Source organism: Denticeps clupeoides, chromosome 2, assembly GCF_900700375.1.
Source record: "Denticeps clupeoides chromosome 2, fDenClu1.1, whole genome shotgun sequence".
NCBI lineage: Eukaryota > Metazoa > Chordata > Actinopteri > Clupeiformes > Denticipitidae > Denticeps > Denticeps clupeoides.
In genome coordinates, this window is record NC_041708.1 from 8,259,915 (window position 1) to 8,287,895 (window position 27,981).

The 27,981-nt window shown below is 42.8% G+C and overlaps 2 protein-coding genes and 1 non-coding gene across 3 annotated transcripts; 1 reads left to right on the plus strand and 2 right to left on the minus strand.

Annotated features, from left to right (window-relative positions):
• Positions 1 to 269: 269 nt before the first annotated feature.
• On the minus strand, positions 270 to 20,408 carry taok2b (TAO kinase 2b). The gene is given in 20 exon segments (XM_028963926.1): positions 270 to 2,935; positions 2,937 to 3,119; positions 3,722 to 3,904; positions 4,777 to 4,989; positions 9,203 to 9,442; positions 9,758 to 9,961; positions 10,284 to 10,412; positions 10,496 to 10,888; positions 11,671 to 11,877; positions 12,114 to 12,281; positions 12,651 to 12,732; positions 12,844 to 12,937; positions 13,406 to 13,497; positions 13,689 to 13,802; positions 15,243 to 15,339; positions 15,423 to 15,468; positions 16,539 to 16,640; positions 16,753 to 16,824; positions 18,433 to 18,573; positions 19,964 to 20,408. Coding segments are annotated over 19 exon segments (3,432 nt in total). The 5' UTR covers positions 18,565 to 18,573; positions 19,964 to 20,408; the 3' UTR covers positions 270 to 2,254.
• Positions 20,409 to 22,882: 2,474 nt separating this feature from the next.
• On the minus strand, positions 22,883 to 22,993 carry LOC114785009 (U6 spliceosomal RNA). The gene has a single exon (XR_003748992.1). It is a non-coding gene; the product is annotated as a U6 spliceosomal RNA (small nuclear RNA).
• Positions 22,994 to 25,286: 2,293 nt separating this feature from the next.
• On the plus strand, positions 25,287 to 27,979 carry cabp5a (calcium binding protein 5a). The gene is made up of 7 exons (XM_028967488.1): positions 25,287 to 25,496; positions 25,800 to 25,846; positions 26,120 to 26,150; positions 26,560 to 26,703; positions 26,990 to 27,099; positions 27,340 to 27,487; positions 27,607 to 27,979. The coding sequence occupies exons 2-7, from the start codon at positions 25,802 to 25,804 to the stop codon at positions 27,633 to 27,635; spliced, it is 507 nt and encodes a 168-aa protein (XP_028823321.1). The 5' UTR covers positions 25,287 to 25,496; positions 25,800 to 25,801; the 3' UTR covers positions 27,636 to 27,979.
• Positions 27,980 to 27,981: the final 2 nt, after the last annotated feature.

Consider the following 27,981-nt stretch of genomic DNA (forward strand, 5'->3'; position numbering starts at 1 on the left):
AGGCGACATGCTGCTTGCTGTCGCGGCCGTGAGCGGAGGAGAGAAAATAACAAGCGTTTCTTAAAGGGGATGCGCTTCCACTGGGGACACGGGCGGTGACGTCACTGACATCTGCCTGGATCGTTGGGGGCAAAAAAAACCAACAGGCACGCAGATCACAATAAATGAATGGCTAAAGCCATGACGAATGCAGAGGACAATCAAACAGAATTAAACAATTATTTCAAGCTCATGTAAGATAATGTTTAAAGAAGGACAGGGACACAGTGTAAGTTAATATCAATTTATTATCTTTAAATTACCTTTGTTCAGCACATTTTTCAAAGAGCCCCAAACCCTTTTGTCAAGCTCAAAACGGCTCGACGTAAGTTATTTAATAAGCTATTTAGTGAAAATGTCCTTTCAGCAAAACGCCCACTTCCAGCCAACCGACGATTTCACAGCCCGCGGATCGGCGGGGCGGCCGCGCTCCTGGAGGGCCTCCTTACACCATGCGACAACGCCCCTGTCTTTTCTCTTTTCTTCCCCGTCTCTGTGGTACAATCTCATAGGCCCTCCGCCATTCAAATTACATAAGGAGTTCTGCATGCACAGTTTTCAATTCAAACCAAGCATAAAGTATTAGGTTATACAGAGCTGGTGTTCCTCATTCAGAGTTTGAGTTCCTACTGTACCTCCTGGTCTTCACGACTGTCACATTTATTCTCTGAGCGTCTTGGTGCGTGCAGTCGCGGCGACGCTTGTGAAGGTGAAAGGTATGTTTTATTATTAATATTGTGGAGTTTTTTTTTTTTTTTCTCAGTCTTTTGCAGCAGGCCTTTGTGGAATCGAGATTGGGTGGTGGTTCTTCGTCCCGACACAGGACACACCGTGTAGCTTCTTTCTGTGACAATGTCTGTGTATCCAGGCCCAGGTTAGAAAACAGGAGGCCGGGACCCCCCCCCCCCATGGCAGGCAAAACACTGATAGGTCCACTTTTTGAACTGGACTCAAACTAAAGAGTTTCCATCCGTGCTGTCCTCAAGACCACAGATCCCATTTTCAAAATGCAACGTTTAGCTTTACTGACGTTTCCTTAAAGTTGGTGGGGAAGGGGTGTATGGCACATCACTCCCCTCTTGGGTTAAGAAGCGGCTGCCCTCACTTAAAAGTTCATGTCAGCCTGGCGAATGTCTGTAACGCTTCGCTTGGACAGGGAAGAAAAAAAAAAAAAAAAAAAAGTTCTTGTGTGCTGATTGTTTAATACCACTCAGCCAATACATACACACACACATACAGACCATAACAATTATTAATAAGCCATTATTAATAATCATTAAGACCACTAATACACACCAGATCTGACAATGCAACACAAGTTTTTTTTTTACCCCTTATTTTCCCCCTTTTTTGTGAAATTGTCACAGATTTGTCATTTTAACTCACATTTGAGCCAGAAAAAAAAATTGGCTTTCTTTTTGTTTTAAAGTCGGAAAAATTGTGTACATGATTACAACAACAAAACCAGAGTGGCACTGAAAACAACACCTATACCGAAAACGCATTGTTTTTTTTTTCCGTTTTGTTTTTTTTCCCCGCTCACGAATATCAGCTCCTTCATCTGATTCGACCTTCAGCTTATGATTATTATTCTTTATCTATAATAATCTTTGATATTGTCATCATGGTAACTATAGAAAACAGTGGACTTCCACTGCTTGTAATATTAGTCAATATTTACAGTAAAAGTTCCAACACGACGGGATTTGGAACGTTTATGAGCGTTGAAACGTGATCGGGTACGTATACATGTTCTTAAAACACTTCTCATGCACTGTCTCAAATCCTATGGACACGTTATGTCATCACTTAGATACTGGGCGTGATCTGTTTTACCTCACACACACGCATACATACATACATACATACATAAACACAGACTCACACACACATATACAATCTCTGAATAACTGAACGCGGAAATGCGTGAAGATGTTTTAAGTCGATCAACATTCTGTTTGTTCTCGTGAGTAAATATAGATGTTCAGTCTCTCCATCAGCCAAAAAAGGCAGACGGCACAGCATCCCCTTTAAGACTACTTAAAGGCAGTGGTGATGTTCCAAGCCAATTTCTGTTTTGTAAACATAAAAAAAAAAAAAAAAAAAAAAACTTTGACAAACATAATAAACAGTAAAACAATAAAATGTGCTGTCCTAGTCTCTAAATACAAAAAAAAAAAAAAATTAAAATAAAAAAATTAGCCCAAGGGCCATTTTAGGAATAGGAGAGGTGGGAACCGTTGGAGATGTGGGATGTGACTGAGGTACTGCGGCTCAGGACCCCGTCGGCTCCACCAGCCCCGCCCGGTCCCCCACCGGAGGCCGTCCTCCGTAGGGGCTGAGGACTGTTTTTCAGAGCCATGAGGCTGGAACCACGTGGCACCAGACCTCCTCCGGCGCCGCCGTACACCCCCTGAGACGAGGAGGAGGACTGGTTGGAGGAGGATGATGAGGAGGAGAGAGAGATGGAGGGAGGGGTGGGTGGAGGAGGAGGGAGGAGCGCGAGGGACTGAGAGGACGAGCGGGAGGGGAGGTGGTGGGGGAACGCGTGGGGGTGGGGTACCAGCTCCCCCCGCACCCCACCCCAGTCTCTCTCCTTCTCACGCTCCCGCTCCCTCTCTCGATCTCTCTCCCTCTCCCGGTACAGCTGGGGCGTGCTCTGGTGGTGGTAGTGCTGCGGCAGGTGGTGCCGGTGGTGGTGTGCGGATGAGGACGAAGATGAGGACGAGCGAGAGGAGTGGTGGATCAGACCGTCCCGGCCCAGACCCAGGCCGTGGGAGGATGCAGCCCCAGCCATTGAAGAAGAGGAGGAGGAGTCAGCCCTACTGGGACCCCTGCGGGAGTGAGGGTGGCCGGCCCCACTGCCATGGCTCCAGTGGCTGGAGGGCCGGGGGGGTCTGGCTTGACGGGTATCCTTGTTTGGGGTACGCCTCGGACGGGATGCCCGTCAGGGCCAGGTTGCTGAAACCCAGACGTAGACTCTCGGAGTCGAAGGTCTCGATCTCACAGGCCTGCCTCTCCAGCAGGGACCTGATTCGCTCCGAACGCTCATTCTGCAGCGACAACATCTCTTCCTCAATCTATAGTAGCAAAGAAGAAAAAGGAATGAAGCGTTGGAACACTAGCAGTAGCAGAGTAAATCTATCCAGTTTGGAACATAAAATTACAGGGACTATACTTACTAATGCTGATAAATATTCCTAAATTAGGGAAAACATGAGAGATTTGGAATTGAATGCAGCATGAGTTTGCTCACTTGATTATTTGTTTGAACCTTCAGCATAAAGAAGCTCCATCTAGTGATGCTTCCTTATATGACAGCGAATACCAATAAACCTTTGCTAAATATTTCAGGAAAATGGCAATATTTACTATTAAAATAGATAAATACACAGAAATACTTTTGGATTGTAAACTAGATAGACACTGGTACTCCTGCCCTACAGTGGGGAAGTGGTGGCCTAGCGGTTAAGGAAGCGGCCACGAATCAGAAGGTTGCCGGTTCGAATACAGAGCCGCCACTGAGCACTGTCCCCACGCACTGCTCCCCGGGCACCTGTCATGGCTGCCCACTGCTCACCAAGGATGATGGGTTAAAAGCAAAGGACACATTTTGTTGTGTCACCATATGCTGTGCAGCAGCAATTCACAATGACAATCACTTCACACCGCACGCACGCACCCTCTGCTCCAGCAGTGCCCTGCGTACGGACACCCTCTGCTCCAGGTCCTTGACCTCCCTCTCGTGTTGCGAGTCGGTGTGGATCTTGATTTTGCTCTGGTAGGCGTTCAGTAGCTCCAACTCCTGCTGCAGTTGAATCCGCAGCACCTGGTACTCTGCCTCCTGTGTCTCATCCAAACGCAGCTAGAGGGTGGCACACACCGAGGGGGTCGAGGGTCAGCAGACAGTAAAGTGACATGTTGGAAAATTGCAGCATAAGCAGGTTCCCTTAAAACTTTGTATCTTTCAGTAAGTATTCGTAATAAAGACGAAAAGAGTATCAAAGTACAAATTGTTAAGCAAAATAAGTACATAAAATAAATATATAATACATATACCATTAAATCATTGATGTGTATTTATTTAAAAACTAAAAAAAATTGTTCCATTTACAATCAGGCCTGGCCCGCTTTGTAATATATTCAGTCAGCAGACAGGCAGGGAGTATGACCCAAAAGACCCAGGTTCAAATCCCTCTTACTACCATTGTGTCCCTGAGAATGAAACACTTAACCCTAAGATGCTCCGGGGGGACTGTCCCTGTAACTACTGATTGTAAGTCACTCTGGAAAAGGGCGTCTCATAAATGCTGTAAATGTAAATGCAATGTATTGATTGATAAAGTGATGTTGTCGGACATTCAGGGTCTAGACGAAAATGGGAGATGGCGCCGAATGCAAACAGTTGTGATTAGGCCACCACTTCTGCCAGATACCCGATTGCTTTACTATCGGCACTTTTTATTTATTCTATTTTATGCTTTTTAAATGTGACAATTTAAGCGATTTCATTTATTTTAAATAAGGCTAGAAACAGTATACCTTACCATATTTATTTAAAATAAAATAATTGTTTGTATGGATGGTAAAAAGGTCGTCCTGATTATACCTTTGATTGGAGGTATCAAACAAACATGCTTGCTGCAGTTAAGGGAAAGAGGCAGGAAAGCGGCGTGGCTTAGGTGTGACAGGAAGGCAAGGCGTAATTTGTGAGTGACATCTCCTTGCCTTACTCACAGCCTGTGTGGACAGCATGTCGTTGATTGAGTGGTCGTACTGCTCGGCCAGGATGGCCAGCTTGCGGGTCTGCTCGTCTTTCAGCCTCTTCAGCACTGCTTTGTGGTCAGACTTGGGCGTGTTCTCCAGCAGATGGTTCCGCAGGGCCTTGTACTGCCGGGTCTGGATCTTGCAGGTGTCCTGGAACTGACGTTTGATCTGCAGCTCTTTGGACTGATGTGATGTGGGAGCGAGAGGAAACGGGGAAATATTCAAAAGGAACATATTAAGAAAACGCATCATAATGATTAATACCTGCATATGATGCTGGTAATGACCATAGGCAATACATGACATTGCAGAACGTTCCTCCCTGTCAACACTTTAGTAACGGCCATAACCACGAAACAGGTAAATTCAACTTACCTGGACAAACTCTACAAAACAAGTCCTAAGGTCTGTGCGGCACTAAAATATTATTTTAAAAATTTGTTCTGTTTTTAACTCCCCCAAAAAAAAAAAAAAAAAAAAAAAAGAATGCGGAATGCACAGTCCTCATGCATTATATGCAGTGGATTTTTGATGGGGAATAAAAATGGACAAAGATAAAGAGTGACGGAAATACGACAAAATGAAATTAAAGCAAAAAAAGACAATGGTTAACAAATAAAAGGAATTTATTTAAGGAGTGGGGAGGGAGGGTTACGTAAGTATGACAATATATGTATATTGTATATACCTACACACAAAAAAGGTAAACATGCAAAAACACGCACACACACTGAGCATGAGATGTACACAAAATGGCCACCAAGCAAATAGTGCGGCAATAGCCTTAAAATACTGAAAATATTTATAATTTATAGAAAACTGCATGGGATAGACACTGTAGAGATCTGACACAGTAAACACAAACCAAAAAAAAAGCAAATTGTGTAAACACAAAAGTAGGACCAAAAAATACATTCAGAATAAAAAGCTATGCTGTGAAAACATTAAGACTTTATAGTGATTTACTATGGAAGAAGCACAGCCTCCTTAACAAGACACAAAATGAAATTGTCAAAAATCTTACAAAAACACAAATTTTTGGTACAAAAGCAAAAAAAAATTTTTTTTAAAACAAAAACAAATAATAACGATACTGAGCATAACCATGCTCAACATACAGTAGATATTCTGCACATTTTATGTGATATGATTGTTTTAATAAAGCATGCAGAATTTTTTTTCAACTGATTGTCTGCGTATGTGCGAACATCTCCGTAAAGCCAATGAGATGCTGTAGTGAAGAAACGGCACAGAGAATAAGGTTGAAGGTTTTTTCTACAACAGTGCACAAAATAAAAAGGGTCACATCCAAAAAGAAAAGTTCTTCATTTGAATGGTTACATTCGACAGTTTGTCACCGGTCTTTGGCTCCGATTATTTACTCACTTCAGATGTGACCCCAGTTTAAAGCAAAGGTCATTATGGCTTCAAATAAAATCAAGAATTTTTTAAACTATATTGTAAAATGGATGACTAGGAAAATGAAAAGGTAAAGGCCTTTTCTGAGGCAGGTAGCTGAATAGTGTGATCAACACATTATGTATATTCATATTTGTTTGAAAAAAGAAAAAAGTTTACACAGTAAATATGTTTGGTGTTTTTTACAGTTACTGTCATAAGAACGAGTATCTGAAGACAGAAATTACGAAAACACATTTTCTTAAAAATTTTAAACTCGAAAAACGCCTGTTTTTCACGTTACTACTAAGATGAAAAAACCCCACAAAAAATTATTCAAATTGAGTTTAAAAATGTTGCAGAATAGGGATGGGTTCTTTTTCGATTCATGACTAAACACATATTGACAGTACGATCTAGCAGGTGCATGGCATGACTGTCCCGTTTTTATGGGGTAGGTGTTCAAATTGGTTGGGAAATGAGCGGTCAACTTTTAAGTCATTTTTATGCCACTGAACATACAACTCCACTCTGAAAACATTAAGCAAAAGTAGCTAACAGCAGCATATGTTCAAGAAAGGCACAGAAAAACAAAACAGAAAAAAATAAAAAATAAAAATAAAAGTGCTCATAACCAATATTTGATTCAAATATAATTATTATATCAAATATAATTAACTAAATAAAAAAGATTTACAGTGCTGACCATTTATATTTTTTGGTCATCTGATACAACCTAATCCAAAATTTTGGATTATATCCCATTCTCAAAATACTACTATTGCACGCCAATCAAGTAGGTCTCTGTAGTGTTTCAGCCTCTATAGTGTAAAACATAATCATACATTTTTCACAGTAGTTGACGTTTGTGGAAATGTTCATTCAGCCGATCGTATTATCAGGGCCTGTAACGAGGCAATCTTAATACTTCCTCAAAATATACGACATTGCACAGACATGGTCTCAAAAATAACCATTAAATAAGCATCAAGAACCAAAGACAAAATCAATGGAAAAACTAAAAAATAAAAAACTTTTACAAAAAGCACATTATGAACAAAAGCTGGACATTCACTGAGCAAAAGACAGTGAACATACATGGATAACAAAAAACTTCAGACCAGCATAACACATTTAACGTTAAACACTTTTTCATGAAATGGAGGTGGGGTTTGGGAGTGGAAGGGACCATGGAATGACTATGGGTCACATTGAAATAAAATGAAAACACATTATGGACACAAAGAAAATGATCAGACATGACAACAGATGGACACCAACTGCACGCACTCTTCTGATGGCTCCACATCCCTCAATGCCTCTCCTATCTCCAGGGGACAATCTTTCCCCTCAGACCCCTACCTGAAGCAGTTCTCCTCAATCCACACTCCCACCTTCCATCTTCCCTGTACCAGCTTGCCCTGTCCACCCTTCTGCTCCTCTCCCGCTCTTGCCTCCTCCTCCTCTCCCACTCTCTCTGATCCCTCACTTCCCGGGGAAGGAGCCTGGGAAGTCGGCTGGGTTTTTCTTCCCTCAGGAGACCCAGGGTGCGAAGAAAGTGCAAGTAGTTTTGGGGCAGTTGTTTAAGGACGCTGCTTGCCAGTCGGAGGACGACAGAGTTCGCCAGGTCAGCCAGAACCCCGATGGGGCGGTGGGCGAAACGCCTGACCCAGACAAGGCACCGAGAGAGGAGGGCACGGCCACCCCAGCTGGCCCGAGCCTGGTACGTATCTGGGAGGGACTTGACGGACACAGGGATGCGGGACTGGCGCACGCCCCAGTTTCGGCCCGCTTTGGGGAACATACCGTAAAGACTGCGTTCCGTCAGGCCGCCCAGAAGGGACTGGCATATAGTGAAGAGTGGCTTGGGGAGCCGGAAGAGGACTCGCACCCAGAGACGGTTGAGCTTCCGTGGGGCGTTGTGGAGGAAGTCCCGAGCAGGACGAACCACCAGCACCACCAGAAGGTACAAGGACAGGAAGACAGAAGGTGAGCTGAGGAAGAAGGCCGAGACCAGGGCCACTGGGACATAATAAAGACCCAAGCTTAGGGAGAGGCCCAAGCTGAACAGGCCACTGCCCCAAAGGGTGAGGGACAGGAAACTGGCAAAAGTCAAAGAACAGCAGGAACGAAGGAAGAAGTAAGAGAAGAAGAGAGCCAGGAAGGCAAGTTCAGAAGAAAGGAGCACTGAGGCAAGGGAGGGTAGAGGAGGAGAGCGCCGGAGGGACAGGAGGAAGATTGACAGGGATAGAAGGGTGAAGACAGATGGCTGGGCCGCTGCGGAGAGAGAGAGGAGGAGACAGATGCCGTGAGAAAACAGAGAAGGGAGGGAGGACTGGGAAGGAGGTGGAGAGGGCAGAGAAGAGACTGGAGGAGGCTCCAACTCCTCTAGAGTGTCAGGAAAATAGAATTCCGACAAGTCGTCCTTCTCCCTAATTCGGAACCGTTGCTCTGGGGGCAGGGTGGGTATGAGCTCTGAGGGACAGCCGTCAGCCACGCCCCTGCCCTCCTCTCCATCACCATCATCTTCTGATTCAAGTTCAACACCAATGTTCTCTTCGCCATACTCATCCTCCCATCTATCCCCCTCAACCTGCCGCTGGTACCCTACACCCTCAATCTGCAGACCCTTCATCTCGCTTTCCACATTACAGTCTCCTTCTAGACTCTGGACATCCATGTTGTACTCTTTGGCAAATTTCTCCTCTATTTCTTTCCTTCCAACTCTGCTTTGGTCTGTGAGATCTGCTGAAAGGCTGCTGAGCTCCTCCACTCCACACTCTTTCTCATCACCTTTCTCACCAGCATCCTCTTCTTCCACCTCAAACTCTTCCAAAGAAACTTCACCAGATCCTGAAAAGCCAACCCCAATTCTAGTCTCCTCCATTAGAACCACCATCCCACCTTGCATTGGAGTCTGGTCAGGTCCAACCCCACCTTCAAAACACTCTTCCCCTTGCCAGTCTATCCCCTCCCCTTGATCTGAGCTGGGACTCACTCTCAGGCTCTTGGGCTGCTGCCGGACCTCCACGGCGTGCTTCTGGCGGAGCTCTTGCTCGCGTCGCTTGTTGTACTCCATCTGGTTAGTGAGCTCGGTCTGGTGCTGGGTGCGAATGAGCTCTGAGCGCGTGTGCTGCACCAGGCCCAGCTGCCGAAACTCCAGCTCCTGCGTGGACTCGTGGTGCCGCAGTAGCATGGCACACTCCAGGTCCTTCAGCGTCTGTTTCTTATTCAAATCCTGTAGAAGGGAACCATCAAAGACAATAAAGACAACCGAACATCAAACCCACACAACATTTACATTTATGGCATTTTTTATCACCCGCCCTGATCAGAGCGCCTTACAATCAGTAGCTACAGGGACAGTCCCCCCTGGAGACACTCAGGGTTAAGGGTCTTGCTCAGGCACACATTGGTAGTAAGTGGGGTTTGAACCTGTGACTTTGCGGCAGTCTGGTTCATAGGCGAGTGTCTTACTACTTACTTATTTACTAGGCTACTAACACCCAACACAAGCTTGTTGAAACAAAACCACGTGAACAGTAGAATTCACCTCTCTTAGCAAATCCTGCTCCAGGTTGTGGCGTGCCAAAAGCATCTTTCTCTTGTACTGCCGGCATTGGAGCTCGTAGTACTGTCTCTGTCGTCGTAGCAACCCCGCCTCCTCTTCAGCCTGCAGCTGTTGGAGACACTCCTTCTGCTGCACAAGCCACTCTTGCTTCTCCCGTTTGGGGGTAGACTGGTTCTCATTCAGTTCCTGCAAACAAGGCCAATGATTTCATAGTCACTCAATCCCTGTAATCCCTGTTAAGTGAGATTGTGTAGGACAATGTCATCAGTGGGCTTAACCAGAGGTCAGTTTCCACAGGATATGATTACAATGAACAAATAAATAAAGAATAATAAAGCAAACCTTTGGAGAAAAAAAAAAAAAGTAGGCGTGGTTAATGGACTGACTATGGGCTCATTGCAAGATGCTCATCAGGCGCACGTCCCATAGAAAGCGATGAGAATCAGAGCGCAGCACCACGCTGGAATTTAACCTTCACAGTTGGCGTAAAACGTGAATCCGTGCATACCTCTTTAAGCTGTTCCTTGCGTTGTCTATACTGCCTTTTCTGAGATTCCAACAGGCCGGTCAGTTCCTTCTTCTGCTGCGTCAAGATGTGCTGCTGGAACTTCTTCTCTTCAGTCAATGTGCCCTTAGTCTAATAAAAGAAGGTATCTGGTAACTGATACCAAGACCGCAACAGTGTATGAGAACAGACAAAAATGAAGCGCAGCCTCTCACCTCTTTGTCCAATATGACTTGGTGCTTCTTGTTGAGCTTGTCCACCTCAGCACTGAAATTGTTTCTCTGGTTCTCCAGCTCTTTGTCAAGGCGGAGCTGGTGCTCATCCATTTCACCCTTCAACTTGTTCTCCAGAGCCATCAGCTGTTTCTGGTGCTGCCGGCGCATGCGCTTGTACCCGGACATTTGCTCCCTCAGGGCGGAGCCTTGCTCATGTTCCTGTATCTGACGGGTGACCAGAGAGGCTGTGCGTATGGTAGCGAAATGGTCCCTGCTCCGGTGGCCCCGCCGACGACCCCCTGAAGGGCCCTGTAGCTGCTGGTGCTGGGAGGAGGCAGCAGAGGGCGGGTCCAGCTCAGGTTGGTAAGGGTCATCATAAATGTTGTCATGGCTCTGAGAGACGGACCAAATAGAAGTTAATAAAAGCACACTTTGCTTTGTGATATGACTATTATATCATAAATGACAACAGACTTTTGCACCCTACAGTTTTGAAATACCATAAAAAGTCAACTACCTCTTGGTTCCATTAAGGACCACTCTTATTTCTCATTTAAATGAGCTGTATCAAGTTCTTTATAACCCAGTGTCTGGGGAGACTGTGCTGCTTGGTGCTGATCCCAAGCCTGGGTAAATGGGGAGGGTAGGGCCAGGAAAGGCATAAGGCGCAAAACTTTTGCCAAAGCAATTAACCACTAACATGAGCAGCCAACGAATATTGAGTATGGGGTAGACATATTGTGGGATGTGACAAGCGACTGGGCTGAAGACTGTCAGATTAAGTTTTATGTAAAAAAAAAAAAAGAAAGTTAACCCATGCAGAAAATGAAAAAGAGTATGGAATTCTCTCACAAGTGGTGGCCTAGTGGTTGACCCATAATCAGAAGGTTGCCAGTTCGAATCCTGAACCGCCAAGATGCCACTGAGCAAAGTACCGTCCCCATACACTGCTGTTCATGGCTGCCGACTGCTCCCTCAGGGGATGAGTTTAAAGCAGAGACTACGTTTCACTGTGTGCTGTGCTGTCACATGTAACAACTAATCACTTTAACTTCACCTCAGGAGTAGTGTATGGTAAAAACTTAATCTGAAGTATTAAATGAATGGGCACAAGTAAGATCGATGGACCATATGGCCTCCTCTCACTTGCACAATTCTTGTGTTAAACCACTGACCAGAGGTTTGTGAAGGACAGAGCTGTTGGAAGTCACTGTGTGCTCCCCCTCCTGCATCATTGCCATCTCCTCGCTGTCGTCTGAGCCATCTGCCAGGCTGTTCACGGAGGAACTCTGGGAGCTGGCGCTGATTGACATGGATGGCAGCGAATGGGAGCTCTCCATGCTGTTAACTGTTCCCGTCCGTAACATGTACTGTTCCAAATCCTGGGAGGTGAATAGATTATAAACCGTGTAAGAGTGTAAGTCAACTGAGGAAGGGACACCACAATAAACCATACAATTATTAATGTTTCACGACTAGAGGTTGTGCAGGACAATTATAGTCAATATAAGAGGTTTTAGAAAAAACCTAGACAGCTGGGAAATGAATTAAATACCAGAACAGTAATAACAATAATCATCCTTTAATAATAAGGTTAATAAGCTGATTGAATGCACACCTCCTCTTCCTCAGCACCCTCAGGGGCGGGGCCATTGAGGGTCTCCTGGAAAAGGATCTTCTTCATCTTCCTGTACTGTAGGTTGTCCAGTTCTCTCACCGCATCTTTAGTGCGAGCAATCAAATCCATGACAACAGTCAGTGGACGCTCTCGACACAGGAAGTGATGCTGTGAGAGAGGGAGCGAGACAGAGAAACTAAAATAAATGTGTGCGTGGGTGAGTGTGTGAGTGGGAATGCTTGAAGAGGAAAAAAAATCTAGCGCGCTCATATTAATTATATGTTTTTATATGTCTGGTGGCTGTAAAACTGCAACCCAATATGGGAAATAAAGAACCAGCACTAACTTAGAACAATTTAACCGCAGGAGATTTAAAATAAAACCAGAGCTGAGAGAAAAATGTTGCACAAGGCAAAATGCAGCAATTTAAAATATATTAATTTTTTAAAAAACGTATTTAGTCAGGGCTGGCCAATCCTGTTGCATGTTGATTAATCTAACTCTGAACAATAAATGGTCTAAATCGTTGTGTTTTACCTTGAGCAGCACATCAGAGGTAGGTCTGTCTGGGGCGAGCTTCTGCAGACAGGAATCTACAAAGTTCCGGAAATAATCGGACCTGGAATAAAGGGTGCATGGATGAGGAGGGGTGAATGCAACAAAACCACGAGACTTTCAGTTAAAAAATGTATATACACACACACACACATATATATCTCTAACAACACACCAGTGATTGGACTGCAGGACAGGACTCTCGTTCTGGGCGATGTGGTATAAGGCACTCATAGCATTCATGTTGAACAAAGGAGGTTTCCGCTCCGCTGAAAAGAAAAGGAAAAAAGGTGAATGCACATTCACCGACATAATGTACCTTGTCAACCGTAGCTTATAATAGAAACACTTGTCACCAACTCTGTTAGAAGACATGAAAGGACCAGACCTGAATGGACATAATGGTTTTCCACCGTACAGCAATCAATACATTTACAGCATTTATCAGACACCCAAATCCAGAGGGCCTTACAAACAGTAGTTAGAGGGACAGTCCCCCTGGAGACACTCAGGGTTAAGAGGCTAGCTCAGAGAACCTGTGAATTTGGTGTCGTCTTGTTCATAGGCGAGTGCCTTACCTACTAGGCTACTACCACCAAAAGATCAACTACTGTCCACAGAACAATTGAATTACACATGAACAGGTCAATTACATTATCAATATTAAAATACAATGGAAAGCTGGCTTTCATATGGACTGAAAATATCTGGTGTTCAAAGACTGATTTGTGACGTACCCAGCTCTATGCAGGTGATGCCTAATGACCACACATCTACTTTGCCATCATACTGTCCTTCATCCATGGCCAGAATCACCTCAGGTGCCATCCTACAAAATATGATAGATTAAAGATTCACTGGTTGGCCAATGTGAATAGGTTAACAGAAGTCTTTCAAAGTTAATTCGATTCAGCCCCAATATAGCATGTGTACATTTAAATAACCATAATTCATCAATTAATATTAAAAGAACACAAGGTTTTCACTTTTAATGGAAAAAAAGACTCCCAATTCTCTCACCAGTATGGTGTCCCCACAAATGAGTTAGCAGGAGCAACTATGGACGCAGATCCAAAATCTCCAAGTTTGACCTGGCCCGGCTCGGTCAGGAGGATATTTCCTGCTTTCACATCCCTGACAAAGCCAGAAAAGGGAGTGTTACACAGAAAAGTACATACCCATAAAATAAAGTACTGCCAAACAAAAAAAAAAACTCTCTTCTTAAACATTGTTTGTGTGTCACACAGCAGCAATTTCAAAGGCTGGTTATATAGCAATACTGGATACCAGATGTACTCCTATAGTGCAAAATAAACTTGCATTTGTTTCGATTTTTACTAATACGAGATACACACCATGAGAAAGAACGGTACAATAGATATTTTTTGCGCTATAGTTTGCGCTACTATAGTCCAAATACCTAACGCAGTGGAAAATTTCCAAATTCCTACAAACTGTTGGAGAGCTCAACATAAAGAGTAGAACAAATAAATGATTAAGCACCACACAGCAAAAGAAAGAGAATAATAAATGTTTCACCCGTACCAAATAAATAAAACACTAAAGAAGACAAGGTTGCAGAAACGCATTGTTCAAACAGGCACTCACATGGAAAATTAACACTCTACATTTATATTAATCTGATGCCCTTACCCAGAGCAACTGACCATCAGTAGTAAGAGGGACAGTCCCCCTGGAGACATTCAGGTTAAGTGTCTTTCTCAGGGACACAATAGCAATAGTTTGAACCTGAGACTTTGGGGTCTTCTGGTTCATAGGTGAGTGTCTATAGGCTACTACCACTACCACTATAACAACTACAATGGCTGCTGTGCTGACACACCAAAACTGTTTGTTTAATAAATGTTAGTCTTAAACCTAACACCGCAGATACGGCTTAAAAAGCCAAACACATTTCACATTGCGGTACATCTGTAGCATTATAGTGTGTTACATAATGTTTCATAACCTGAGTAGCAGCATTCTATGGCTGTACCACAATCACCTGGCAACAAGGTTTACAGCTTGTGAATTCCTAACAGGACAGTTCAACAGGGACTGTACATATTCTGAGCTAACAGGTTAACAGGTCCAGGCGAACATAACCAGCACAGCCTTTATAGCCGTGACAACTGCGAAGGCCGCTTTCACACCTGTCAAACCCATTGGGGGGGTCAAAGGGGTCTGTGTTCAGACCAAAGTATCATGTGAAAAATTGTCATCAAACCGGCAAAGGTTGCTTAGCAACCACAGTGTAGAAGGAGTGACGACGCCCCCTAACCCACAGTGTCACACAAAACCTCAAAGCAATGCCAGCATGCACGCGCGCGCACACACACATACACAACATGTTGCGAAAGTCAGCCGAAAAGAGGAAGAAATGAAGATTGCTGGTTCTGTCCAGTCGTGTTAGAAAAGGAACATTTTTTTCCTCCTGTGCACCCCTGCAACAGCGTGACTCATGAGCAGGCAGACAGGCTCATTAGAACCGTCTCTTTCTCGCTCTTTCAAACACCGCGCTCGTTACAGAATGTGCTGCGCCGACGCTGGTGGGGACACTGGGAGCCTGTTTACCTATGAATCATGTTGTGAGAGTGGAGGTAAACCAGGCCCTGCAAAGCACCGTGGATAATTGCAGCTATTTCCACTTCCTGAAGGGGCTTCTTGTGAACTGAGAGGAAGAGAAATGACAGATCAGCACAACTCAGAAGTCCATTTCAAATTTGTGTATGTACATTGAGTAACGGCAATCACCTTCCAGGAGGTCTGAGGCCGAGCCCAAACAGTACTCCATCACCAACTGAGGAAGAATTTTTGAAAAATTTAGGAGAGGGAGGTGGAGAAACCAGAAAACATTTGGAAAATTAAACAGTCAGACAGAACCAAAAGGCCACCAGACACCACAGACACAGACTATTGGGGTTCTTAAACATTTAAAAAAAATAATTTCCATTACTTTTCAGTTACACTAAGGCACATTTTTATTAGATAAATTTACCAAAATGTTGTTGAACTACATTTACGACAACCCAGAAGAGCTTAACTTAAATGACAGTTTTTGTTCCTCCAAGTACAATGGGGTCCATCAGGTTTGGGTGTAGACAATCAGCTGCAATTTATGTAACTTATAAAAGGGGACACAAGGCTGTGGGGCTGCTTGAATATGAAAGCAACGTGACGTGGTTCACTATGTAAAGCCAGCAAAGAGTCTATAGACCTGCTCTAGTTTTAAAAATAGTTGTAAAAATAGAAAAGCTTTCTGTGCCCTGTTATGGGAACTATGCACTTCATGTTATACAATCATGAGTCAGTCTGATTTCAGTGACTGTTTATTTCATTTTCCAAAAACAAATTCTCTTTTCAAACTGCAAACTTTAATGACCACAAGAACCGTGGAAACAGAGACACTAGTTGCTTTTACAATTGCCAAAAATTAACTGAAGACGAAAACATGCACCTAACAAATCTGTCATGTACTAAATACATGCAATGTTTTGGCCGGATGGAGGAGGAGGCCAAGGTCTTCAAAGATTCAGAGAGACAACAAGATTGTTACCATCAAGGAAACATCTAAAGGGTTCTTTTCACCATCCAGTGCAATACTCTTTGGCCTGAAGACATTTTCTTTGTTGCAAAGAATCACTGAATGGAAATTCTATATTTGGGTTTTCCTGATATTGCCAAAACACTGCTCATCACAAATCTATGCAGCTTAAGACAAGTATACTGATGCAAAGACAAACAAAAAAAAGACCAAGAGGACAAAATTGAAAGAAATCACAGAAAAACTGAAGAAAAAAAATGAACGGTAGAGAAATGTACAGTCCTGTCTTTAGGGATGGAAGTGCTTTTACCCTAATTATTACTCACCCATGCTGTATGTTCCTTTAGATAGCACCCCCTGTATTCGACAGTGTTGGGGTGCCGCAGCTTCTGCAGGAACTTCACCTCTTTGATGATGTCCTGCCATTTCTTCAGAGGGGCGACAGAACATACGGGATCCAATCAGCCAAGCCCTTAAAACCACGCCTTCAAAACACATTTCCTGCACCCAGCCTGAAGCCATCTGAAAAGTGCAACTCACTTCATTGGACTGTTTGCCACTGTAGGACATCTTCTTGATGGCCACCACCTCATTGGTGCGGATGTCATGGGCCTGACCAAGAGTGAAGTAGAAAGTTGCAAAAAGGTCAGACATAAATGCAGGCTAAACCGCATTCACAGACCAACCTCCAGTTATGTAACTCTGTCTATCACCATTACAATTTCGCACAATTCTGCCTGAAAGCCTCGGTTGGTTTTTAAAAAAAATCTGTCGGGTGAAGGGGGGGGGGGGGGGGGATCACAAGTGGACATCGGTGTCTATCATGAGTCCCCAGCTGAGCACTTGTTTTTTTGTCACTTCTACTGGTTTAAAAGGGACCCAGTGCAAAGCCACAGTCTCACAGTCAGTTACCAGACAATCCCCAAATTTGTCCACTTACCTCTGAAGTCCCCACTTAAACCTGAGAATGATGTCAGGGCAGAGTTTAATGTGTTCAATCAATTTGGAAATGCAAACTAGCCATGTTTAAAAGGACCCATGATATTGTTATTATTTTTGCTTTTATATCGGTCTCAGTGGTTCCCTAATACTGAATCTAAGGTCTCTTTCTGAAATTCAGCCGTGGTGCAGCAATACAGCCAATTTTAGCCAGTCCCACAATGAGATTTCTCCAGGACGCGCCATTTCAGTGTCTGAAGCTTTATATGCTAATGAGGAGGAGAGCGGAAGTGAGTGGTTATTCGCGGAAATGAAGTCATCAAACCATTCACCAACAACAATGTTTGGCGCAGACAGGAAGTTGTGTCAGCGTTTTTCCCAGAAAAAAAAATGAATGAATCTACTCGTTCTTCAGAGTCTCTCGTCGGAACGTATTTTGTAACTAAAAAAATACATTTGTGCTCATTTTTACATCTAATCACCAAACAACTGCAATACTTTGCACATTTTCAAGCAATGACAGTTGGTGGAGATAATGATTTAGAGGAGGGGTGGGAAATTCTTTAGGCCGGAAAAAAACATAAGAAAGGGGCGGTAACCATTCCCCTTAATACATAACAACATAAGGGGAGACATTTAATGGTAGAATGGCCACTATCCATTTCTAGCCACTGCAGGACCATAGACAGGCTAGGGGAATACCTATAATACCAATTAATAACATAACACTGTATTTTGCAAGTACAAACATAACTACAGTTGAATCTTTTTTTGGGATCATCACATTAATGGGTTTGCTCCAAAAAAATAGTAACTGTGATTTTACTCTTTACACAATAATAGATAACAAAGTTGTTTATTCTGTTCAGTCAAAATGCCCAAGATGTAAATAGCGGACCTGCTTAATGAACAAAGCCTCCACAGCACCGACAAAGGTTATAGTATAGTATAGTAGTACGCTTTTGCAAAGTAAATCCAAAGTCAAAACCTCCTTGCTGTTTATGCTCAGAAATCCCACTGCCAAAGCATGCATATCAATGGGAACACAGCATAAAAAAACAATGACGTGTCAAATAATATGTAATAAGATGAAAACTTAATTAAAATAAGATGAAACTTAATTTTTGTTCCTGGCCACAGGGACGTCACAAAATCAACCACCACATGCTGAGCTTCGACGAGCTCTTCAAATGGAGGGCAGTGGGTCTTGGTGGCCATCAACACTTCTATTTTGTGGATCATTGTCAGGGAATTTAAAGACGCGATTCAAGTGGCACTTACAAAGTAGACGGCTCCGAAGCTGCCATGGCCAATCTCACGCAGGTCCGTGAACAGCTTCTCTGGGTCCTCCCTGAAGAACAGCTCGGCCACCTCCGGGTCCTTCAGACTCCCAGCCCGTGCGGTTGATGGCATGGCCAGCGCCTGGCGCGACAGAAATGCGTACAAGCACATTAGCGAACACGCGCTCCACAAAGTGGAATCGCCTGAATTTCCTAAATCTGTATCCATGTTTTCGGCTTGCATGATGTAATATTCCAGACATATTTTGCAGAAGACTTATTTGGAATGTGCCGTACATACGAACGGTTTGTCGCCTCCCAAAATTCCCTCATGTGTTCCTGCGTATGCGGACCTTGCCTTAGTTTAGAGTCGCTGGACACTGGGATCTTTATCCAGAACGCAGAAGTTAAAAAACAAAACATGCTGAAGTAGTTCCCCTTTTTCAATTCATAAGCTAATAATTACCAAGTCCTGATCTCAACAGTGCCACAAAGGCCTAAATCTATATGGGTCACCAATTTACAGTGCAAAAATATGTACATTGCAAACGTTAATTATTGCATAATTATTTGTAGACAGACGGATCTTATGTTGATGACAAATTATTATTATATACCATGTGCGTGGGCAAACATCATGTAATCAAACGACTAGAAGTTTCGGCGCATACGAAATCAAAGCCGACGGCTTCAGTGGGAACGTGCAAACATCCTCGATGCAGCCTTATCAGACGGGGGTTGAAACGTTCATGCGGGGGGGAGGAAAGGCAAAGCATTTCGCACCGTGCCTTCCAATTGGGGCAGACTATTCGATGCTTTTTAGGCCAGTTTTTATAGACCCGGGAGATGAAGAAAAAAACGGGTTTATAACAAGCGAAGCGACGATGGCGTTTAGACTGGCCTGAAAGGGGAAGGGTGAGAAAAACAACACGACGGCAGGGTTAACCAGGACGTCCGTTCAAGGCTGACAGCCATCGGCTGCATCCACCCACCTACAGACTAGATGGACACACACACACACACACACACACACACACACGTAGCGACGGCCTGAAAGAAATGCTCCGGCCCGATTACCCGAGGTGACTAAACCTGCAACGAAATGCCACGAAACTAATAAACAACTGGGCGTGTGTCACGGTGCACGGGCGTCCAGCGTTGCAGATGGCAGCTTTATCCCGCTTGGCAGCTCGATCTAGGGCTGGCGGACGCAGACAGCTAGCGCTAGCGCGTTAGCATCTGGGTTGCCAGGTTTCGGAAGAACGAAAGAAATGAACCAGCACACCACCCCTTTAGTTTTTTTTTTTTTAGCCCGGTGACCGTCAACGACGCGTCAAAAACTATTTTTTTTGCTGTAAAGTTGGTATGACAGGTCGAGGTCGGGGCCATTTTCTGACCGTACGCTTTTTGACAGATTAATTGCGGTGCCCGCTTACACGCCACAACAGTCAATAGTCAAAAGTCGGGGGTGCGTTTTAGAAAAAAAAAAAGAAAACCGACAGCCGGACAGCCTCTCCGTCGCGGTGGCTCACCGTGGTTCACCGGATCCACTGTAGCTAGCCGAAGCTAGCTAACCGGCCTGGCTGAGGGGAAAAAAATGCCCTTCTTTCTTCCACCCGTCGCTGCGGAACTCAGGCGAGCTGCGCCGTTCCTCGCCGGCTCCACTCCATTCCCGCGTCGGCGCTAGAGTGGGCTGGAAAGCGGCCTGACGTGGAGCTATTCGGGCGAGCGACGGTGCGCGCCTCGACGCTGCTGCTGCTGCAACCGGCCGACGGGTCGCGGAAAACGGGTCACCAGCGCCGACACACGCCGCATTTCACGTGTCCGCCACGCTCGCCACTGCTCGCGTTGCATTCCGACATCGCGTCGGCGGCGTCGATTAAAAACGGCGGCCGTCACGCCCCGACTCTAAAAGGGATTTTTTCTGTTCTGACTCATGCGCTTTTCTTTTTTTTTTTTTTTTCGTTCCGAACTTGATGGCGGAACGGGGCGGGAGCCGACAGGAAAGCGGAAGACAATAGGGGGCGCAAAACGGCCCTCTTCTTCGCCAATGCTGGAGCGTGAGAAACACGCGGGCGATGCCGTTTTAGAACGAGTAGCGCCGCCTGCAGGACCGGCGGGCAAATGCTTTCTGGAAATATCTCCGACGGATTCGTCACCGCGCTACGTAAATTCCGTTCAGTGGATACAGCAGTAACACATTGCCATGCTTACTTTGGTGGTAAATTCTAATCTGGTTTATGGTGTCAATGTACAAATCAGATTTATAACCCACTATATACTGAGCATGTAGACCTGTAAATGACCTGTAAATATGCTGTAAATGACAATGATGTACAGTACAGGCCAAAAGTTTAGACACACCTTCTCATTCAATGTGTTTTCTTTATTATCACCCCAAACCATCTCGATTGGGTTCAGGTCCGGTGACTGTGGAGGCCAGGTCTCCGCTTTTTGTTAAGTACATAACTCCACATTTGTTCATTCAGTGAGATGCCTACAGTTCTGATGCCTTCAGTGAGAATCTACCAATGTAAATGGTCATGAAATTAAAGAAAACACATTGAATGAGAAGGTGTGTCCAAACTTTTGGCCTGTACTGTACATTTGCTGCTAATGACTTAGGGCAGTATGTTTCTGCATATGGCACGCATATGCAAGTCATTATATATTAAGTTATATATATTATTATATATGCAACAGTTGTAACCTATTACATAAATGTGATGCCAGGTGCAGAATAAACTAAAGTAATGATCTTTGGCCAAGAATTGTGTTGCATGCAGAAAAGTTAGGTAATAACGTTATATTTTAGTGATAACATGACTGACGTAATCTAAAGCAATTTCACAGAAAAAAAGATTACATTTAGCACTGTAAAACAGCCCCTCCAGCGTGTTTTGTGCATTTTATCCAGGCTCAGTATTTCCATCATAGTAACCCGTGCTTTGCAGAGGCACATTTTCCTGCTTCCAGTGACTGATCAACTGCAAATACAAAAATTAGCAGCTAACCAAACGATGCATTTACATAACATATGACAAATTAAACAGTAAGCGATGGTCAATCTGCTTGTTCACACATCGTGTCGTCCTCCTCTTAATCTCTTGCTCTCAGCCTCTATCTTTCCCTCTCCCTTTTTAATCCATTCACGGTAATCCCGGTGTTGTGCAACGTCGCTGATGGAAAACATACATACGTGGGGGGGAAGAAAGGACCAACACACAGAAACAGAACTGAACAGAAGCAGAATTTTAATGCACCATTCCTTTTATCCATCTGCCCCACTGCTCAGACTATTCACTCACCAAATTGAGAATCCCGAATTCAGATAACTCTCTGTACTACGTTGGAAATTAAATAGGATACATTGGTGATTTATTTGGAAATGTAAAAATATAAAAAAAACGTAAATTTGCAACCATTAAATCAATCCACATTATTAATCCAATTAAATATTAACAGCAAATGAATTATGGAAAAAGACAAAATAAATAACAAAATAATTTGTTCAATCTTCAGCAACTGGTGTCTTATCTGAATATTAACATTCATGCCCACACAATAAAAAATAAAAAAATAAAAAAAAATATATATATATATTGCACTTAATATATATATATAATTTAAGTGTGATTGTATATCTATAACTGTAAGCCAAAATTTGTTATTTTGTCTTTGTCTGTCCTTGATTGATCCAGTCCATCTATCACACATCTGTTTGAACTTTCACCTTCAGTGATTTGACACTTTAAATCCTTGCCTCTCTCCATTCGTCCTTCCCAAATCCCAGGCATCATTTCCTGCCATTCCTGCCATGCCTCACCAATAGCCCGGCTCAATAAATGCTCCACCCCAACGCAGGAACACCGCTTATGTAACCTCTGTTTGGCCCAGAACCATAACGAAATATAATAAGTGAAATCTGTATTAGGACCTTGTAGGCTAAAGCCCCTTCTTAACCCCCTTATGCAAACAGATTTTTTTTAATTTTGTAGCATGAAGCTGGAATCATACATTTATGTAACCATGAGAATAAAGGTCTTCACTGTGTGGCCACAAGATCAAATGCAAGAAGGTGAGAAAGTTAATGATGCTACCATATAATTACTACTCCTATATTCTTTAACCCTTAATCTCCCCTTCTAACATTCACTCTATTATTTAATTTCCCATGTAAATTCATGATTCAAGATTGCATTAAATGTCAGTACAACAGTATACCGTGTATTGAAATAATGTTTCACACAGACCGCCCTTAGTGCAATCATAAAAGAAAAAAAAAAAAAAAAAAAAAAATATATATATATATATATATATATATATATACACACACACACACACACACACACACACACACACACACACACACACACACATACATACACACATGTATGTACACACTAAACTAAACTATACTAAATTAAAAAAAATAAATCTTACATACTGTAAAAAATATGGAGCTCTTCATGGATTTGCCTGTCATCCTTTTGCAAGGGCCATGCTAATCTTCTCTGTATCGATTCAATTTTAGTATATGTGCAGCCGTAGCAAGAAAGCACATGTAGTCACCATTCAGATCATAAAGAGGCTTATGTTTGTAATCCTTTTATTAATTGTTCACCGAAAAGAACCTGCAAAAGCTTTGCATATTCTTCTTCTCACAAATGTCCAATGTGCAGAAACAAATGGGATTATGTGTATCATGTAAATATACAGGCCCTTAATCTCCATTGTATGAAAATGGACCTGTGTTATGATAAACCGGTTGAAATGAAATCTAACCTCAGATGGCAGGGGTGTAATATCTGGGAGTATGTAATGTAACAGGGTCTCTTCAGCTCTCTGTTCTGTCCTGTGGCAACACGGATAATCACTACTGATCGAATGATTAGAATCCTCAAACCTCAAGGGGCACCTTGCGTTGGAGTTGGAACTTCTGACCAAGGTCCAAAACAGGCCAAAAGTTTGGACCCACCTTCTCATTTAATGTGTTTTCTTTATTTTCATGACCATTTACATTGGTAGATTCTTACTGAAGGCATCAAAACTATGAATGAACACATGTGGAGTTATGTACTTAACAGAAAGTGGAGACCTGGCCTCCACAGTCACCGGACCTGAACCCAATCGAGATGGTTTGGGGTGAGCTGGACCGCAGAGTGAAAGCAAAGGGGCCAACAAGTGCTAAACTCCTTCAAGACTGTTGGAAAAGCATTTAAGGTGACGACCTCTTGAAGGTCATCGAGAGAATGCCAAGAGTGTCCAAAGCAGTAATCAGAGCAAAGGGTGGATATTTTGAAGAAACTAGAATATAAAACACGTTTTCTGTTATTTCACGTTTTTTTGTTAAGAACATAACTCCACATGTGTTCATTCATAGTTTTGATGCCTTTATTGAGAATCTACCCATGTAAATGGTCATGGAAATAGAGAAAAAGGTGTGTCCAAACTTTTGGCCTGTACTGTATGTATGGAATGGTATGGATGTAATCAGAAGGTTGCCAGTTCAAATCCCGATCAGCCAAGGTGATACTGTGGAAAGCACCGTCCCCACACACTGAACCCCAGGCGCCTGTCATGGCTGCCCACTGCTCACTGAGGGTGATGGTGAAAACCAGAGGACACACACATGCAACAAAATGATGCAGTGTTTCACAATGACAATCACTTTCACTTGGATGTATATTATTACACAGTGGATGACTTTACCTTGGTACTCTCAGTAGATCCACATTCTACAACCACGTTGGTAGGTCACTTACCGTTCTGACCCACACAAAGGTCAGAACTTACCGTTCTGACCCACACAAAGAAAAAGTTTGACTTAAAAAACTTCTGTCACACCTAATATTTCAGCATTGCCGTAATGTGAATAAACCAAACAAACCTGCTGTCAGTAGCATTACTGGAAAGTAAAAAACAATTTATAAAAAGAATAAATTAGACAGCTAATTTAAAGAATAAATTAGACAGCTTAGAGCAAACTAATATATTTTAATATTTTTTAACTACTGTAATAACAAAAAAACACATTAAACAAACAACAGCTGCGTTTTTTTTAAAAAGTGAACACTGGCTAAAGTATTCTGTAACAAAAGAATACTTCTGTTACAGAGTGAAGACTCACCACAGGGTGGTGACAATTCAGAGTCGCCAGTCCACCCAGTGGACTGGGTGGTAGTACAGTCGCATATGAGCCAGAAGACTACAAAGTCACAGGTTCAAACCCCACTTACTAACATTTTGTTGATGAGCAACACACTTAACCCAGAGTGTCTCCAGGGGGACTGTCCCTGTAACTACTGATTGTAAATCAATTTGGATTAGGGCATCTGATAAATGGCAAAAACGTTACTGTAAAATGGAACCCGGAGAACCCGCAGGAAACCTGTACGAAACCTTCCACTCACATGTCCGAGCTGGTATTCAAACTCACAACCTTGGAGGTGTAAGGCCACATCACTCGGTGCCACCATGTGGCCTGCAATAAACTAGTACAGCATAAGTCTTTTTAGATTTCTTTTTTGGTATTGATTGATACATTGACATACAATAAAATGTTATAATCGTGGGTAAAAGCCATTTTCTCAGGGTGACACACTGCTCCAGCAGGTGCCTGTGACACTAATCCACACAAGAACCGCTCTCCCTCCAACGTGGCAATAAATGAGATGAAATTACATTTGACGGGTGCAGCTATAATCCTCTTCCCGTGCTCATTTTTTTGGTTTACCAGGTAATGCTGCAGTAAATCGCCTCTCGTTCGCCTGCCTCTTAATCTGCCGTTTTTTTTTTAACATTTCAATTTTTTTCCCCCTCATTGGGTTTATGTTCAGGGTCGAACACAGGGTGCTCGATTGCTTTAAATCCTGTGTGTGTGCCATCAAAGTGACTCATCCCTCAAACAAACCCCACCCTCGCCAGTCCTTCAGACACTCGTAGTGCCGCTGCAGGGTCTCCAGACGCCGAGAGGAGAGGGAGGGACAAGTGGTGAAACGGAGGGACAAGTGGAGAGAACCACAGGAACTTTTCCGTCTGAGTGGAGGAACGAAATTGACAAAGGCAAGAGAAATGTATAATATTTACCTGTATCACATTTACATTTATGACACAAATGAAATGTGTAAAAATATATTTTTTAGTTTTTATGACACTTCTAGTTGTCAATGTGCTACAAATTTAGATGTTTATCCATTGCTTATGTAGAAATACAACTACTGCAATTAGTACAACAGACATTGAATTGCATTATGAAGATTATGCAGATCCTCTCACAGATTAAAAAGATTGATTTAAATGGAGAGTCTGCTGTGCTCAAAATGGCCAAACTCTTTTCTTTCATTTATTTGATATTTGTTTCAGCAGACATGAGTTTTGGCGCTGCATGCATCTTCATTAGGGGAGGCAAGATTGTGAGTACTTCCATCATTTTATTTTTCTGTAAATTAATAAATAACAGACATTTAATAATCTTAATTAATCTTCGATAAGGGTGACTAAAGTCTTCACGACTATTGCTGTAATATTTATATGTGAATGTGACGTAACCGGAAACCTTTTACATCAACCCAGATTACATGGCATTTCATTCACATTCAAATGAGAACAATTCATTTATTGGTGTGAATTTGCTGTAAATTTTTTGCTGTAATATTTTTGCTGTAATATTTTTGTCTGATTCACAGGACAGAGAGCTGGCAGATGATGAGATTGAAGGTAAAATATTTTTTTGTAATTTATAATATAAAATATTCATAATTGTATTAATCTATATAGCACATTCACAGAGATCTGTAAAAAAATAAAGTGCTTGACAAGAAATGCAAATTAAAAAGTCAAAGATGAAAGGGAAAGGAAAAATAATAAAATGAAACTAATTAATGCAAAAGCAAAGGCGTATCTAATGCTCTGATTGAAATATATATATTTGAGTGTGTATGTCTGTGTATTTCCCATTACAACAAACAATTTGAACAATTTTAGGAAAAAAATACATTGCAAGTCAATCATACAATGTTAAAAATGTAAAATTTTAATAAATGAACTGGAGTAAAGTGATGTGTTTGGCAGCTCTATGTCATAATTATAATTATATTTCTCCTCACTCATGGTCTTTATACTGCAGAACTGCGGGAAGCTTTCGACGAGTTTGATAAGGACAAAGATGGGCTCATCAGCTGCAAGGACCTGGGGAATCTGATGAGGACGATGGGCTACATGCCCACAGAGATGGAGCTGATTGAGCTGGGACAGAACATCAACATGAACCGTGAGTGTCCACATGCATTCTCTGAATAAAAAACAAAGCAAATCCTACATATCTAAACATTTGGTCAAACCATCTACCAACTAGATCCTCTACCTTATCAGTCAGTGCATCAGGTCAGGATCTGGTGCCTTGGTCAGAATCTGTCCATTGATGGAGATCCTTGTAGATCTTGAGATACTAGCTAAAAGTTCAGAGCACATGTGTAATTGCATCCATGAGTGTATATATGCACGAAATCTTACACGCAAGGTCCAAACATCTGCTTTCTTTTTTTTCCTTCTCCCAGTTGGTGGCAGGGTAGACTTTGAGGACTTTGTTGAGTTGATGGCTCCAAAGCTTCTGGCAGAAACAGCTGGGATGATCGGGGTTAAGGAACTCAGGGACGCTTTTAAAGAGGTAAGAAGAGAAGTGAAAAGCTAATGAATGCATCCACTTCATTGAGGCCTGCCAGTGTCAATTTGCTCACCAACCCAGAATGTATGTCAAAAATTGTTGCTGACTTCCATACTGTGATGTTCTTCAAGATAGTTGACAATGGCCTCGCAATAAATCCACGATTGGCACACTTAATGCAGATAAACGAATTAGTATACATGTGAATGAACCAGAGTGAGAGGACTTTCTTCCTTTCGTTAGTTTGACATGGACGGGGATGGAGAGATCACCACCGAGGAGCTGAGGTGTGCCATGACAAAGCTGATGGGTGAACACATGAGCCGGCGAGAGATAGACGCTGTGGTGCGGGAGGCTGACAACAATGGCGATGGCACCGTAGATTTCGAGGGTAAGAACAAAAAAAAAATTGCAACACAAACATTTTTTATTGCATAATCTGTCTATATCTAGATTATTCTGTGTTTAACAGTGTAATTATTAAAAATATGTCTTCAAATTCTCCTACAGAGTTCGTCAGAATGATGTCACGTCAGTGAAAAAGGACCAAAGCGCAAGTTAACTGAGGCAGGATGCAAAGGAACAAGACGCATATACACACATGTACACCTCTTACGAAATAACAACTGAAGGAATTTCAACCAATATGCAAGTTGAATGGAACATATGCTTATTTTTGTATGCCTTTTCTCCCCCTGTATTCCCATATATATATGCAGAAGACATCTACCTGTGCTATAAAACCTTTAACGATTTGTATATTCAAAGCATTCATTATGCTGATATAAATTGTAAAAACTGTTTCAAAGGTATCAGAACTTGTACAAGATATGGATTTATAGAAGGCATTAAGTTATTAAAAGTATTGATGCAGTCTGTGGAATT

Coding starts and splice junctions, on each gene's coding strand:
- cabp5a (XM_028967488.1), top strand. CDS start 25,802: ATGAGTTTTGGCGCTGCATGCATCTTCATTAGGGGAGGCAAGATT. Junction 26,151..26,559: donor GGCAGATGATGAGATTGAAG/GTAAAATATTTT, acceptor TTTATACTGCAG/AACTGCGGGAAGCTTTCGAC. Junction 27,100..27,339: donor TCAGGGACGCTTTTAAAGAG/GTAAGAAGAGAA, acceptor TCCTTTCGTTAG/TTTGACATGGACGGGGATGG.